This window comes from Anopheles stephensi, chromosome 2, assembly GCF_013141755.1.
Source record: "Anopheles stephensi strain Indian chromosome 2, UCI_ANSTEP_V1.0, whole genome shotgun sequence".
NCBI classification, from domain to species: Eukaryota; Metazoa; Arthropoda; class Insecta; order Diptera; family Culicidae; genus Anopheles; species Anopheles stephensi.
The window spans coordinates 26973373-26990039 of NC_050202.1; the positions used below are offsets into that span (position 1 = coordinate 26973373).

General features: G+C 48.0%; 2 protein-coding genes across 7 annotated transcripts; one reads left to right on the top strand and one right to left on the bottom strand.

Annotated features, from left to right (window-relative positions):
- Nucleotides 1–174: 174 nt before the first annotated feature.
- On the bottom strand, nucleotides 175–14956 carry LOC118505979 (copper-transporting ATPase 1). Of its 6 annotated transcripts, none has more exons than XM_036042534.1 (6): nucleotides 14377–14956; nucleotides 14181–14265; nucleotides 2355–5622; nucleotides 2119–2268; nucleotides 1817–2046; nucleotides 175–852 (listed from the first exon to the last, which is right to left on the bottom strand). In XM_036042534.1, the coding sequence occupies exons 1-6, from the start codon at nucleotides 14414–14416 to the stop codon at nucleotides 717–719; spliced, it is 3909 nt and encodes a 1302-aa protein (XP_035898427.1). In that variant the 5' UTR covers nucleotides 14417–14956; the 3' UTR covers nucleotides 175–716. The 6 variants fall into 6 exon arrangements, with proteins under 6 accessions (XP_035898427.1, XP_035898429.1, XP_035898431.1 ...); XM_036042539.1 differs by lacking the exon at nucleotides 175–852 and adding an exon at nucleotides 1022–1586; XM_036042536.1 differs by lacking the exons at nucleotides 14181–14265; nucleotides 14377–14956 and adding an exon at nucleotides 12313–12805 and having other exon boundaries at nucleotides 176–852.
- Nucleotides 14957–15214: 258 nt separating this feature from the next.
- Nucleotides 15215–16616, top strand: LOC118505982 (probable cGMP 3',5'-cyclic phosphodiesterase subunit delta). The gene is made up of 3 exons (XM_036042543.1): nucleotides 15215–15375; nucleotides 15444–15630; nucleotides 15753–16616. The coding sequence occupies exons 1-3, from the start codon at nucleotides 15323–15325 to the stop codon at nucleotides 15966–15968; spliced, it is 456 nt and encodes a 151-aa protein (XP_035898436.1). The 5' UTR covers nucleotides 15215–15322; the 3' UTR covers nucleotides 15969–16616.
- The last annotated feature ends 51 nt before the right edge of the window (nucleotides 16617–16667 follow it).

Genomic DNA, 16667 nt, shown 5'->3' on the forward strand with positions numbered 1-16667 from the left:
ACAATCTTGTGGCAATTGACTATCCTGTATAGGCTATTCATTCGGTACATAATACATAATCCTCTCTATTTGTTTAAGATGATCATCGATATCAGCTTCATGCTTCCTGAATGCTATTGCTCCTATTAAACTGATCCCCTATTCGGATGATGAACGCAGCGTGAATGCGAAATCTACAAAAAATACTATATATTTTATTTACAAGTCTTTTGGTAAAAGGCGTGTTATGTGTGTATATATAAAAAAAAAAGTTCACTTTGCCAAACTGGTACGGGGGCGATTGCAGAAGTTATAAGTACAGGACGAGTACTGGTAATAATCATATGCATAAATTATTGGTCACTGTGCTCGTACCACTGCCTAGCCGAACGTTGCTTATATCACATGCACACGAATAACAGAGGAAAGCAGGACGAGCTTTCAAAAAACCACAAGGATACAAACAAACTGGTAAAAGAAAGGGCAAACCTGAAAAGAGGGGGGGGAACTCAAAGCACAGCAATGAGCAAAGCGGTACGCCCGTGCCCGGGATCCTGTGCGTGTATGGCTGCACTTGACAGCAGAGCAGAGTAGTACGCCGTTGGTAAATAAAAAGAAAAGGTAAATACCCACTCGTCTGCTGCCAAGAATCACTGTAAACACTGTCCCGGGCACGTGCTTTACCCTTTACCTTTACCCCGCCCCGCCCAGCATTGTGGCGACGGAATCGTTCTGTTCTATAGCTTCTGAAGCTCCGTTGCGTCTTTGTAAATGCTCACATTCGATGTTTTGAGGATGTCGACCGAGAACTCATCGTCGTCCAGTGTCGCCAGCAGTCCATCCTCCTTCGAGTCTTTGCCCCGACCGAACAACCTGTGTATTGGTATGGGAAAAAAAACAATGGAACAGAAGCAGAGCATTACTGTCTATTAAGCACTTCAACCACACACACACTCACACACATATGTACAATAGTAGTCTGTATAAGGATAGTTAGATAAAGCTGTAGAGTTAACGTAACAATAAAATAAAACAAACAAACTAATGCTTTACCACCTTCTTTTATCAGAGATCGCAGCGCAGTTTTTCATCGATCCTTAGCATTGGGGGCAGTGTGTGTTTTCGCTTGCTCCAGTCGTTATACATTGATCAACCCGTCAGCAATTTTTTTTTTTATTACAACAATAGCGTACCAATAAAGAATGTCAGAGAATGATTTAACTGATCGATAGCTCCAACAGTTTTAACAAGAGCAACAAACAAAAAACAAACAAATACTTCCAGCACATAAATATAAAGGGGGAGGCCCTAATGAAATTAGAGCGACTTAAGGCAGACACACTCTAATAAGTGGAGTAACGGTCATATCGTGTCGAGCTAGTTAATCTGGTAAGGTAAGTGATGACTTGCTATGAAGATTGGCATAAGTAAGCCTAAATGTTAGTTTAGCACTCAAGCTATCCCAAATTGTGCGATTTTTAGAGCATCACCATGCATGCGTGCGTTCGGTTGTCGGTTAGTGAAGACAAAAGGGTGCGTTAATAAGAGTTAGTGGCGTGCAGGCGCGCAGATGCTTGCGTTAGGTGTTAACCGGTGCTCTAAGAAAACTGGAAACAAAAATGAAACGAAATTAATCATTTGTTAAATAAACTCAAAAAAGAAAAGAAAAAAAAGCAACGAGTGGAAGCCCTTGAAATGATAACGAGGAAGCGGATGAAGCTTGTGTTAGTGGCATTATTCCTCCCGAATCGTGCCGCTTATAGGTCCGAAACGTATGTGTATGGTCATGATGAGCGTGTGAGTCCTACTGCGTCCTGTACGTGCTTTGCGTGCTTACTTGGCCAGTGTGGAGCTAGTCGAGCGAGCCAAGTTCGGGCGCGGTATATCATCGAGTCCGCGGTGCACCGAGATCGCGTCCGGATCGAGGAACGCTCCGGCCTCCGTCAGCTGAACGTACTCCGGTGTTTGTAGCGAGGCCTGCGTCGGCTTTTTGTACAGCTTGATCAAGAGTGAGGAACACACCACCGACACGGAACTTGCCGCCATGGCCGCCGATGCCATCCAAGGCTATAGAGGAGGAATAGCGAAATCAAACCGGTAAGTAAGGTTGACCGTACCGAACAGCTGACCAGTGTGTACCTCAAGCGTAAATCCAAACGGTGTAAAGATGCCGGCAGCTAGCGGAATGCCCAACACATTGTACATGCTGGCGAACAGGAAGTTCATGTGAATCTTTCGCACCGTCTTGCGGGACAGATCCAAGCAGGCTACCACATCGAGCAGATCATTCTAAAAGGAGAAAAGCAAAAGCATAGTAGCCATCGATTCTCCTTCGATTAATACTAAACCACTTTCGGTCGCTCCAAAGCTCTTACCCGCATTAGGACCACATCTGCTGCTTCGGCCGCCACGTCCGTACCGGAAGCGATCGCGATTCCTACGTCCGCCTGAGCCAGCGCCGGACTATCGTTCACACCGTCCCCGACCATCGCCACGCGCACACCCATCTCCTGTATTCGCTGAATCTTGGCCACCTTGTGTGACGGTAGCACCTCCGCAAACACACGATTGATGCCCACCTGGCGGGCTATACTCGCCGCCGTATTTTTATTATCGCCCGTCAGCAGTATCACCTCAATGCCCATCCGCTTCAGCGTGTACACGGCCAGGTGTGCCTCCGGTTTGACCATATCCGACACGGATAGCATACAAACGAGCTGCCCGTTTATCGCACACAGGATCGCCGTATGGCCCATCTGTTCCTCCTCCGACATGCGGATGTTGACCTCGGGCGGTACGACGATCGCATTCCGTGCCATCCATTCCCGATTCCCAATCAGCACGTTGTACTCGTTCACGTCGGCGAACGCTTCCGACGCCGCATTGCCCGCACCCGTCGGTCCTTCCCCGATAGGCTCCAGGTGTAGCAGCTGCTGCAGCTCGATCGTGTTCTTCTGCGATGGACTGAGCTGCGGAATCAGCTCCTCCACGATCGCACCGTTCATCGAGAGCGATTGCTGCTGATCGCTGCGGTACGAGTTTTGATAGTTGCGCATCCGTTCCGATTGCTGCACACGCTTCAGTGTGTCGTCTACGTTCGAAATGACGCACCGGATACCACACCCGGGCACGGCCGAGAAATTGCTGCACCTGCCAAAGCTGTCTATTTCGAGCGTTTCCTTCACGTACTTCACGATGGCGGTGGCGATTGGATGTTCACTGTTCGCCTCGGCCGATCCAACGATGGTAAGGGCACGTGCCAGCGAGCAGACGGCCGGTCGCACCAGCAGGCAGATGCGCGACGTCATTGGCATGCCGTGCGTAATCGTGCCCGTCTTATCGAACACGATCGTTTTCACCTTGTGCGCGTTCTCCAGCGGACCGGCACCCTTCACCAGAATGCCGTGCAGTGCGCCGACGCCCGTCGAAACCATGACCGCGGTCGGGGTGGCAAGCCCAAGCGCACACGGGCAAGCGATGGCAAGCACACTGAGCGCACAGCGGAACGCATAGCTGATGATTATTTCCGAACGCGTTAGTCCTTCCTTATCGCGATCGCTTGCCGGAATGTGGGCGATATCGATGTACCCGGACACGATCCACCCGATCAGCGTAACCACCGAAACCGTCACGACGAACGGCACGAAGTAGCCCGCAATCCGGTCGGCCAGCTGCTGGATTGGAGCTTTCGACGTTTGCGCTTCCTCCACCAGCTTGACGATCTGGGCAAGCGTCGTATGCTCCCCGGTGTGGGTCGCCTGCATCAACAGCAACCCGTTCTGATTGATCGAACCACCGATCACGACCGCTCCCTTACGCTTCGGCACCGGCATCGATTCACCCGTGATCAAGCTTTCGTCGCACGTGGAATTGCCGCACAGAATTTTCCCATCCACCGGCACCTTGCTGCCCGGCACCACCTTCAGAATGTCGCCACGCTGCACCATATCGACCGAGATGATCTTCTCCGACAGTACCGTGTAGTCCGCGCCGAGCGTCACCAGCGTTGCCTCGGTCGCTTTCAGCGATAGGAGCTTCGAAAGCGCCTCGGACGTTTTGCCCTTGGCGATGTGCTCCATCCAACGGCCGAGGGAAATGAAGATGAACAGCATCGGCGGGGTGTCGAAGAAGGTAAGCGGGGAGGTACGCTGTTCGAGTACCATCGCCGCGACAAGCACACCGACCGAGTACAGATAGCTCACCGTGGTGGCCATCGTGATCAGCACGTCCATGTTGCTCGCACCGTGCTTAACGGCCCGATAGGCCTGTATGTAAAAGTGCCACCCGCCAAAGAACTGCACCGGCGTCGAGAGCGTGAACATGATCAGATTCTCCAGCGACAGCCCCGGTATTACGCAGCACATCTCCTCGTGGCTGTGCTCGTGCATCAGCACCATAAAGTAAGCCATCGCTACCATGCACGGGCCACCGAACACGAGCGAAACCAGAAACGCGTTGCGCCACTTGCGGATCTCCTCCTTGTGCTCCAGATAGCTGTGCGCCATTTTATCCTTGCCCGAGAGCACGCGTGCCGCGAAGCCTAGGTTTTCGATGGCTTCGCAAATTGTGCGCGCACCGGTTCGTTCGTTGTTGAACGTGAATCGGCCACGCTTGAGCGTAAGCGCTACGGATGCCTGAAGCACACCCGGCACCTTCAGCACCGTCTGTTCGATCTTCGCCACACACGAACCGCACGTCATGCCGAGAATTTCGATCTCCACGTCCGTTTCGCCCGTTCCCGGCTCCTCAAGCACTTCGGTCGGGAAGCCAAGCTCGGAGATGGATTTGGCAACGTCCGCGGGGGACGTTAATCGTTCGTCATACTTCACCTCCGCCTTCGCCGCCAGCAGGGCTATCAAAATCGACTCCACGCCGTATATTTTTCGACAATGTTTCTCTATTGCCGACACGCAGCTGGCACAAGTCATACCCTGCACGTGCAAAAAGCATCGTCGTAGCTGTGCTCCTTCGTCGTCCTTCTTTTTCGGCGTAAGACTACCGTTGCCTGCTGCCAGCTTCGTTCCGTTGGCCTGAGGAGAGGGTCGTGCCCGTTGCTCCGCTTGGTTCGGTGCACCGGTAGCAACCTGCGCCTCGAATCCCATGTCGTCGATTTGTTCTGCGATCTTTTCCGCCGTCGTCTGGCGACCGTCGTACTCCACCAGTCCGGCTCGTTCTTCGAGCAGCACGCGTATCGAAATCACACCCGGCCGATCGTTGATCGTTCCTTCGATGTTTCTTACGCAGGACTGGCACGTCATGCCTTCGATGTGTATGCGCGCTGTTCGGACCTCACCATTGTGATGCCCCACTGTTTCACTGTCACTTTCAACACCCTCGACCAGTATGGAGCGGGTTGGAGCTGATGCGGATGATGCGCCGGGTTCGGTGTAGCTACATTCGAAGCCCATGTCATCGATGTCCGCTGCTAGCTGGGCCGGATCGGTGAGCGATGGATCGTAGTCGATGTAGCCGGCATTCTCGGCCAGCACTACGTTGATCTTTATCACACCGAGCTTGCTGCCAATTGTGCCTTCGATGTTGCGCACGCACGATTGGCAGGTCATTCCTATAATCGGTAATCGTACCGAGGCCACGGGCTGCTCCAGCAACCCCGTTGACTCTCCGTAGTCGTCCATGTTTTCCCTACAAATGATTGAAGAAAAAACATCAATTAGCAAGGATTACAAATATTCAAGTAAATGGTGTAGACGGACAAAGTTCACGCATCGTCTGGCAAGGGACAAGTGTCCGCCTAACGTTGGAGGAACCTTTTTACTGGTCTGCTAGCCCGATGAAGAGCTTGTTTGTTGTTTGTAAAGTTTTGAGAGACTTTGGGTCTCTTGGACCTCTTTCGTCTCTATGCGATGAAGAGCTGATTGTCGTCCAATATTAACGAGCATCAGCACGTACGTGCGAACGAACAAAATCTCTGTCTCAATAACCGATAACACGAACCTGCCTATCATCGGCTCGGCAAATAACAAACTAACCGGTCGGTTAAGATAACGAGCACGCAGCGCTACATCCGACCAAGAATGGTGGTCGATGATGAGCAGTTGGCTCATGTTTATTCCCTCAACTAAAGGCGCAATATACAGTCGGGCACGGGATTAAAACGCACTGCCCAATGGTAGGTTGGACACGACTTTAACGTACCTCAATAGTCGCTGTGTGTCAGCGGGAACATGAAACTCCTTAGAGTCGAGTGACATTGTGGTGAGAAATTAGCACTCAATTAAACAAATTAAAGGTTTTGTGATGGTCTTAGCACACGCGGAGTTACTCTGCTGTGGTCCTGCAACCTTGCACAACTTTGCCCGTTTGCCACTAGTAGTAAATCGAGTGGATTGCTAGCCATCTAATAGCCCACCACTTTTGATCAATCGAATGTGCGACTAACGCGTACCGTAATTCAAATGCAACTGAACTGAGAGACTTAAAAAAAAAGACATCTTATCAGCGTACCCCAACCGTTCCACATATCGTTCTTATCGCAAACACTGCTTGTGTGTGCTCTGCTCCAACTCCACCTTGGCACCAGGACGGTTGGAACACCTCTCTTTACGGTTACCAATGTTACTCACTCACTGTCACCAGAGTTGCATGGAATTGTGCATAGAAGCATAACCTGAGTGCAGCTTCGACCGCTGCTTATCTTTGGGCGCCTAACATTGGACTAATTACTCCTCTAAACTCATATGTGGGGAAGATCTCGAACCTATAATCTAGGTCTTCCCTATTCCCTAGAAGAGGTCACCTCTTCGCTTTGAAGAACTCTTATAGAAATTCTACGTAGGAAAAAAACTGGTCAAAATTTTATCACATGCGTGAGAATAGGCAAATATTGATCAACCGTCGATCATTCTCGTCTTCAACACTGCTGCAGCATCACAACGTTTGCCACTGTGGCACTATTTTTGCGTTTAATTGCTGTGTTGCAAAACTACAACCGCACCGCCGACACTGGTTGGCCACGCTAAAAGTAGATGAAAACGAAACAACGACAATCCATACGAAGGTAGGAGAAAAAACGTGGAAAGTCAATCGCAACTTCATACGTGTTTTCTCCTCCCCACTCTCGAACGGTTGGATTTTTCGATCACGGAGTAGCACGCAAGTGGGACCACCGCGTTGCGGCAGCAGTTTCCTCGTGAAGTAACTGCACGAAGCAGACCGTCTTTTGTTATTTCACGTCGGAAAGCAACACCTGGAACGGAATACGGTTGTAGCATGGTGGCTCTCGCTCTGCTGTAGCTGGCAAGACTAGGCGCGAGGCGGAGAATTGGTTTAGGAAAGCCCCGTTTGATCTGCCGTACCTGCTCGAACCGCCGTACCCGTTGTTCCACATTTTCACCGTACGAACGAGTAGAACCGGAACTGGAGTTGTTTGCTGAACACTGTTGTAATTTCGACACTGGGACGTACCACTCCCTACTTTTGAGTCTTAACTACACCATAACTATCACAGATAGGAGCAGGTTGGAATTGGCCCACTCCTAGAAAAAGACACACAGCTTTGCGTACGGTCGCGCAGTTACACAGTCCAAAATTGAATGTCCGTCCTTGAAAGTAGCGAGATTTGAAAGTATCAAAACCGAACAAACAAACTGTCAAACGATCGTCCGAAACGACCCGCAACATTAATCAACAATCGTGGGCAGACAGCAACCACCCCTTGGCTCTTAACGTTTCACGCAGCTGCAAAACGATCGGTGCGATCGCATTGGCACAACTGAGCCTCGCCTGGTGAAGCTTTGTTTCGAACTGGAGCTTTCACCCCTTCGCCATACGAAGAGCACGCTAGCCGTGGCCCGCGAGCCGGTTTCATTCGTTCAGGGAAGGGGTGGTTCGGGACACTAACACACAGCCAAACTCACAGGTCCCGCGATTCAAGCGCAATCTACGCGCGTTCGCTCCACGCTTCCATTCGGGGTGTGTTTTGATCATTCTGCGATATCTCGACCTTCTCCACGCTGCTGTTGGGGGTAAACAAATCTCCACATACCAATAGTACAGGCGGCCACAGACGCATACGAGTTAACTTCACACACGTTAACTTCCACCAGAACACATCATCGCGCTTGTGTTACTCTGTGCCTGGGCATTGGTTAATTAATCAGCTGAGACTGATCGTTTCGCACAGCGCACGTAGATAGGTCAAACGAGCGCGAACCAACGCTTATCAGTGAGCTACAATGAGCTACCACTACAAGTGCAGAGCTGGGAAACATGTACACAGGGATACACGCCATGCAGTAGTATCACATCAGCTTTTTACTACTGTAGATCACCGACCCACTGCTTGCGTTTTGTTGCAATCGAAGCCATTTTTCTTTGGATGGTAAATAAGCAATAAAACTTTGTGCCTTAAATATCGCGTGATCTTAGTGAAGTTTAGTAAAAATTACGACAACAAAAAACTATTGTGTTCTCTGTTGTGGTTCTTCTTGAGTAAGGGTCGGCCAGGCGCGGGCCAAGCTTCTTCTTCTTCTTGGTGCTACCACCTCGAGAGGTGGACTCGGCCTGCAATTTCTGGCTTTTCTGTGACTTTCATCATCATCATCATGTTGGCCTACTCTTTTAAACAGCACGTCGTCGTGACATGGCCCGGCCAACAATAGATTTCCAGGAAACTCGATCACTGGCTGCAGCTTCCCATCCGTCTAGGCACCCGATCCCCGACAGGTTTCCCTTCAGCTGATCCAGCCAACGAACTCGCTGTGCTCCCCGTCGCTGAGGGTCGCTGACAAATACCTTCTAGGCGGGGCATGAGTCCGGCATCCTCCAGCCATCGTATCCTGCCGGTTTTTGCCACCGTCAGGATGTCCGGTTCGCCGTATAGCTCAGCAAGCTCGTGGTTCATCCTTCTCCTTCACACTCCATGCTCGAACACGCCCAGAGCGTTTGTATCCTCCGCTCGGATGGTCGACAAGACTCGTGGCTTAATAGGACCACCGGGCGAATCAGTGTGCGATAGATCTCACATTTCGTGCGGTCTCGAAGTCTTCTGGATCTCAGCCGTAGTAGGCACGATTCCCCAGCACAATGCGTCTCCGGATTTCGCTGCAGACATCGTTATCCGAAGTAACGTCTGTCCCAAGATAGCAGAACTCCTCTACCACCTCGAGGTTGGATCGGGCTCTATCACGATCGGAGCCTCCGGCAAGCAGGTATTTCGTTTTCGTCGCAATGATCATCAATTCAATTCCTGCTGCTTCACGTTTCAGTCGGGTATACGCCTCACACACATCTTGCCACCGATATCTATGTCGTCCGCGAAGCCAAAAAATTGGAGAGACCGATAGAGAATCGTGCCACGGATGTCGTTGTCTAGCCTCGCGCCTCGTATGACACCTTCCAAGGCTATATTGAACAGTAGACAGGAGAGTCCGTCCCCTTGCCTCAGACCCCTGTGTATTTCGAACGACTCCGACAGCATGTTCGATACTCTCACTCTGCACTGCACCCCGTTCATGGTGGCCCTTAACAGCCGGATCTACTATTCAGGAAAGTGGTGCCGCTGCATGATGTTCCAAAGCTCATTCCTATCTATGGTATCGTAGGCCGGCTTGAAGTCGACTTTATTTTTCTGTGATTTTATTTTACCCGATGCTGGATAGTCAGTCCTGCGTACGGGGAGGCGGTCTAGATGAGTTTTGAACACCGGTCGTAACGTGTGTAGTTGCTAGCGAGTGTAGTTTAGTAGCAATAACATTTCGATTAGAAGGCAAGATGGATTTCTCGAAAATCTTCAACTCGATTTGCTCTTTAAGATAGCAATGCCTCTCTGAGGTATATAATTTAAAATTAATTGAAACGAGCTAACACTCACCTCATCTTTGTATTGCATTTAATGAAATGGCAAAAAATACAAGAAGAGTAAATTATAATACTATTAACAACACTCACTCAAAAATAGCTACCTCGACAACTTCAATCCTGCTTCGGAATTTCGAACATGTTGCTGCTACAGTCTTGCTAAGAAGGACCTCATACACTGTTTTAATTTTTTTCCATTAACTGGGCTTAAGTATTATCGGAAGTGCGAGTGGTGCCTTTTTCAGCTGTGCCCTAGGCAAAATAATCAATGAGGTCATGGTCTTGGTAGTTTGGAGATCAATCATTAGGGCTAGTGAAGAAGTAGTAATTTTCAAGAAAGCCTTTTGTAAACAAAGATCGCAGATTTGTAGCAAGAGGCCGGATCTCGCTTCCTATATACGGCCTACCATTAGCTACTTTTGTTATCCGCGGCATGGGCATCCGCGTAGTCATCTGAAGTCAACGTTAAGCCCTCCTTAAACAAATTGTTCCCAAAAATGTTTTAATTCATCTTATTTCATGAATGTTTTGCCGACCCTAGTTCCGGTGCGTAAGATATACTACTGGTGGACGTATGCGTGTACGCTCCTAGCAAGTCTCAGCACGATATTTGCAACACAGCATTAAGGTTACACACCACCGGCAAAGCCGGTTTCTTGAATTCATTCGACTTATAATTAAACGTATACCGACCATTTTACGATTATTTTCTTCCACATGCCACCGCAAACTGGGGCAGGTCGGGTGCTGGAGGGTTTGCCCTTACATAAGCCGAGTAGTGGGAAACTCCAAGGTTTCGTCAGAAGGCGAAGCGGCTTTGAACGTCTCTGTATGTCACGAAATGCGCAACAGAGTGTGTGCAACAGAGTCACCAATTTCAGTCACGAAAAAAAAGGATCGTAAAAAGGGAACAAAAACGTGTTACTTTCAGTTGTCAAAGCAGTGAGAAAAGTACCTAATTAAATATGTCTAAAGACTATAAGTGGCACACCTTCTGGAGGATATTAAGGTTGAAATTGCAAAGGCATGATACGATCGTGATACGATCTTTTGGTAGATGAATGCCCGGTTCAATACACTACCACTTCAGACTTTAATCTTCTACTTCTTCCTTGGCACTAAAACTTTCAAAGGTCTCGGCCTGCCATTTTTGGATTTCTGTGACTTGATTTTACCCTTAGCAAAATAGTCAGCCCTGCGTACGGGGAGGCTGTCTGGATAACGCTTTAAATTTTAAATAAACCAATTCCAAATGACCCACTATCCAGCACACATGCTATTATAATAGAATCAACCAAAAAACCACCTTCATTTACGAACATTTCACGCTTCATAGAACTACCTGTTGCATTGGAAAAATTGTTCACAACTACTAACTAGCCCCAGACAGTTAGACACGCACACACACACACGGAAGCACACAGGTGGTGGAAAATCCGGAAAAAGCCGCTTGCAAGGTAACACGATAACACCCAGCGTGATTTAATCGTGACCGCCAATGGCCGGGGTTTGCAAGGGCAGGGGCTTATATTTGCGCCAAACTACACAACATGCTCGTGCCTTTTTATGCATTTTGAAAGCAATTTTCATTCAGCAGCTTATCAACAACACAGAACAGTGCGTTAAAATCGTGTCACTGTCCTAGATAGTGGCTGGACTAAATCAACAGGTAAATGCATTCTAAAAATTGAACTAGACAATGCTAAGCTGGAAGGATTACATCCTACTTCCAAGAAGCGTTCAACGAATAATGCATGTGTCTCTAAGCATGATAGGCTGTTGTAATCCAATTCAAGATAACGCCCACTTGTAAGAATTCTAATCGCAAACATCAAGTTTATATAGTATTTTCCTCTTCCCCACGAACGGTTAGTTAGCTCGGGACGTCTTGCAACCAGGTTGTACAGAACTTATCTTTCCCCTTGTTCCCCAAAGCACAAAGGTTTGGTTTGGGGGATAACAACACAAAATCTTTATAGCCCTACGTCTCGTAAAGAAATCATTTACAATCCTCTCATTTGCGTCAGTCAGGCTAGAATGCATGATCAACTAAGAGTAACTAAGCTGTCGTTATAACTAGCAGGAGTGATTTGGGGCTCTTATCAGTGAAAATGAACGAATAGTTGTTCTGCAACATGCTTGCCATGTAGTTCTAGGTCAAGTCCTACTTGGTAATTTGAAATAAAATGTCACGATCGTCCAGCAGGATCGAAACATGATCTTTCCTTTGCTCAGTACATGCGTCCTTGGACGATGATCTTTAACCACACCCATTCTAAGCGATCACAGATGCTTGGGAGCACTCTTTAGTCATGGTTAGAGTGTGTACGATGATTTCATAGCTACTTGAAATCCGATACCCAGCTCAATCCTCCAAGAAGCTCCTTCAAGCAGTGCTCTACATCCGGTCAATTGCCGTGTTTTTTTTTTGCAATACTTGACCAATCGAAGCTTGAGGTAGAGCCCAAGCTTTACATTCCCGTGTTCAGCACACAGATAAGTTCTTTCCATTACCCATTCGTTTCGCCGCCGTTGTTGATAAGGAGTGCGTACTGGAAACCATCCCATGTACCGTTGCCACCGGGCTGCTGCGATGATTTGTTGATATTCTTTAAGAAATTCATCTCATTTTCTCTGCCGAACGACCCTTGTTTCGCGTTACCCTTGGCAACGAAAAAGAGACCGCACTAAACGCAGCCGGTAAGCGTTTGGTGATGCTTTACTCTTGTCTGCGTTTTCCACTTTCACGTCAGCCGGTCCAGAGACCGGAGCTTACATACACCGTGATCGATTACGTGTTGTTACACACATTTCACTTTCACTTGTAAACACGTGTAGCGAGTAATAAACAGTGATCACTGGAGTGTGGATTAAAACTAAAAGATTCCTTCCACTATCAACACACACGCACACAAGGAGCTAATACACACAATCGAACCACATCGTTGACCGGTGGAAGGTGCGTGCACGCGTTTCCACCAACGTTCCGGAACGAACTGCGGGTGGTTGGAAGGTTTTCGTAGGCTTCAACTACTCGGCCCGGTATACTAACGGCCCTTCCAATCATATTGGTCTGTATTGGTTTGGCGCAACCTCACCGTACTCAGCCGCGTTTGATCGGAGCGCGAGAGCCCGCGATTCGTTCAGATTAGTGAAACCGCGGTAAGTTACTCCGAATGATGGAGAGCTGGAGCCCGTGTGTCGGTGTTTGTGGACGATTTCATCGTAGCCGCGATAAACGCACCGAACACCAGCATGCGGCAAACGACGCACATGTAGCAAGTGTTTCAAATGCGCGGTTGGCGCGCAATGGTGTTGGTGGATTGTTTAAATTGTTTACCATTCGACGGGCCGTTTGTTATTCATTTAAAAGTTCAGCTCGTGCTAAATACAAACAACCGACAAACGGGGAGGAATATTACCAATCTACCAATATGTTTCTTCTTCAATTTAATGTGAAGATATTCGCGAACGCAATTGGGCGTAGTTGTGATAAATATGTAAATCGGCCAACGAAAGTATTCTTAACGTTCTACAATAGAACGCGTGAGTAGCATAAACATTTCGAAAAGATGATTAATTGATCCTCTGGTGATTCAAGCCGGACCAATCGGGATAAATCTGCAGTTTTCAATTAACACGTATCCCTAAAATTCTACTACAATTCACAACTCACAAATCTATGGACAATTTCGGGCAATGGGAAATGTTGCAATGACTCCAAGCTTAACATATCATCCGGAATTATGATCACTCATTGGCGGTGTGCTGGCGTGTGGCAATGCAAATATAGCAACTCAGCCGCTTCCCTTTCATCCATTATCACAATTTATCTTAAAATCAGGTCCGAACAAAGCATTTGTCAGTACACTCCACACGGGTTCATTCAACTTCTTCACCCGCATCAGCAAACATCTACGAATATAGGCAATACAGCCGCCCTCAATCGGCGTGTGTGCTCTAATTGTGATAAGTTAATGATTTTCGACGACGCGATTGAACAATCAATTGGAACTGATAAGCGGACGGCCTAGTGATAGTGGCAACCGTTCCGTTCGTTCCAGCAGCAGCTGAAGTTCATCCAGTAGGTTTCCCCTTTAAACAAAAAAAAGCACCAGAACGATGCAGTCCCACACGATCGCATACCGTTGATTGCTGCACAATGGTGCAATTAAGCGTACGAGTTAAATCCATGCCCGACCTATTCTATTTGTACACGAACGAATGCCGTCCCTTTATGTGCGACTGTGTGACGGAATCGGGTCTTAGTCAGCATATTTTTCTTCCAGCTAGACCACGAGACTGTGCGATCGAATATACGCTCTTCTGCCTACGTAGACTTTTACTAAGGGTCACACTTTTTGTGCGCGTATGGTACTTACACAGATTTACTGATCCGTTCGGAAGCGTCCATATCGCGCATCGAGCGGTGACTGTTGGTAGGCGATACTTCTTTGTTCGAGGTACCTAAAACGGGAAAGAACAGCGTTTGAATCCTAGGGGCGTTAGCTAAGACGACACGACATGTCATCTGTTGCATGCGTACTATCGCGCGCGCACTCAACTAGGCGAACGTACCGTCTTCCGATAACATTTTGTCCCCAGTAGTGACCGACATTGCGTCGATCGGCAGGAAAAGCGCACACAGCGCTTTTTGTCACTCTGTTCTGCCTTCTGGCACAAATATTATGCCCTCCGCTAGCTAGATGCCCTCTACCGCGAGCACACGTAAACCATACGGAAGAATCTTGTGTGGATCCTCTTCACTTTATTACACAATCGCGACAGGCACGCACCCGGCAACTGAACAACCCGGGCCTATGTACTCACTAGCGTCGAGAGCTACGCACGCAATCTGTTTACCTCTCCCCTTCGAGAGGCTGCTTCGATCACAATCATATGGTGAAGTAAATGGTGCCGTTTGCACTAAGAAATGCGTACGTACAGTAGTGCGGTGGTGTTGAGCAGAGGGATTTTGATAGCTGTATTATGACTAAACCGAGTTCGAGCTGCACCGAGCAACATCACTTTTCAATGCTAAATACTACCGGGGACGGTAGGAAGTTCTCTACCGTGAGTGCAGTTCTTTCATCGTACTGAAATTCCTAGACTTTGCACCACCTTACCGCTTGACAGGCTCCCACACAACTGTTTTTGTTTCGAACGATTCGTTTGACAGCTGCCCAAACAGTCAGGGCTGCTCAACCGCTACATCTCCTGGCGATATGTTGATTTTCAGGTTTTTTGAAGCCAATTTCCTGATATCCTCCCTAATATATCTTTTATTTAACACGTTTTAAGGTAAATTTAACTTGATGATGCGCAATAGAAGGATCTCTTAATTCCTTTTTGCACCAACACTTGCTGTCGGCGCAGAGGCCGAGCAAAACAAAGGGCGAACTGTCAAACCGGGAGCTGTCATTACAATCATTGCTGTAGGCCAGTTATTTGTTTACCGCATCGCACATCGGAACGAAATAAGGCTAGCACGGTATTTGCTTTCCCCCTCGGAAATACCATCGAAATGGGAACGGACGATCTCAGTAAAGGGGAGAAAATTCTGAACGGGTTTCAAATGTGAGTCTCTTGCTAATTGGTCGCATCATCCGCTCTCATCTTACCGCTCTGTATGACTTCCTGGACAGCAACTGGATGATACTGCGGGATGCGGATACGGGTAAGATTATCTGGCAGGAGAACAAGGATTTCTCCTGTCCCGACGTCGAACACGAAGCAAAGGTGCCGGTAAAGATACTCAGCTTGCGTGCCGTCTCACGGGAAATCAACTTCAGCACCATCGAAGCGATGGAAAACTTTCGGCTCGATCAGAAGGTACGGTGTGTAACCTATAAAGTAGCACTGAGGGTGGGGTGGTAGTCATTTAAGTGTAATTATCGATTAATTAATTGCTCTTTCGTGTGCATCCGTTTTGTTTATATTCCCGCGGATCGAAGGTACTCTTCAAGGGGCGTATTATGGAGGAATGGTTTTTCGAGATGGGATGGGTCAGCCCGAACACCACCAACACCTGGCAATCGACCATAGAGGCCGCACCAGAGTCGCAGATGATGCCGGCTAAAGTACTGAACGGAAACGTGACCATCGAAACATGCTTTTACGATGGCGAAACACTAATCAGCAAATCGGTTGTGCGGTTGTACTACATTTAGAAGCGGACCGTGCTCGTACCTCGCATGGGTGCTAGCTAGCACCGCGGACTTTAACTCGTTAGTGCAAACACTTTTCAACGAAATCCTTTTTCACCCCTGCCATGTTGATGGAATGGACTACAATCACGCTGATTCTTATAATAACTTGCCCAGTTTCATGGGACCACACGCATCGTACGATTCTTATGGGCACCCTACCGCTGGACCTTTTTAATCACGGAACAGGCAATGGTCGAATTCTCAACGTTTGAGTCATTTTGCTACGAAGCTACATTTTGTTGCAGTACTCTATAACACGACACGATGTCTAGGAGAGATGTTAGATAGAATTTCAACAGCTAGCGGTAAAGCTACAACAAACAAGCGTCTGAAGCAGCTTAGGAATGGGTAACGATTCATTCTATGAATCTTCATTCGAATTCGCACTAATGCGCACGCCTGCTGCTGGTGCCCACTAAGCTAATCAACTTAACGATAAGTTATCACAGGATTAAGCACCGTTTTATGTGTAAGTGAAATTTTTACATTAATGTAAGTGGCGCTGAACTACTTGCCTAAGTTCAGCTTCAAGGAAGCTGTGTCCTTTATGTTTACATAAATGAATACCGATAAATACATGTCACCAAATGTACGTAAGCAATAAATAAATGTTTTTGTTTTTCATTTTGTAAACGAACGCATTGTTTACGAAAATAGAAC

Excerpts from the sequence above, each read along its gene's own strand:
- LOC118505979 (XM_036042534.1), bottom strand. The coding sequence starts at position 14,416 with ATGTCGGTCACTACTGGGGACAAAATGTTATCGGAAGACG. Across the intron at positions 5,623-14,180 it reads GAACGGATCAGTAAATCTGT|GGAAAACATGGACGACTACG; the intron begins GTAAGTACCATA and ends AATCATTTGTAG. Across the intron at positions 853-1,816 it reads ACTAGCTCCACACTGGCCAA|GTTGTTCGGTCGGGGCAAAG; the intron begins GTAAGCACGCAA and ends ACCAATACACAG.
- LOC118505982 (XM_036042543.1), top strand. The coding sequence starts at position 15,323 with ATGGGAACGGACGATCTCAGTAAAGGGGAGAAAATTCTGAACGGGTTT. Across the intron at positions 15,376-15,443 it reads ATTCTGAACGGGTTTCAAAT|CAACTGGATGATACTGCGGG; the intron begins GTGAGTCTCTTG and ends CTTCCTGGACAG. Across the intron at positions 15,631-15,752 it reads ACTTTCGGCTCGATCAGAAG|GTACTCTTCAAGGGGCGTAT; the intron begins GTACGGTGTGTA and ends CGCGGATCGAAG.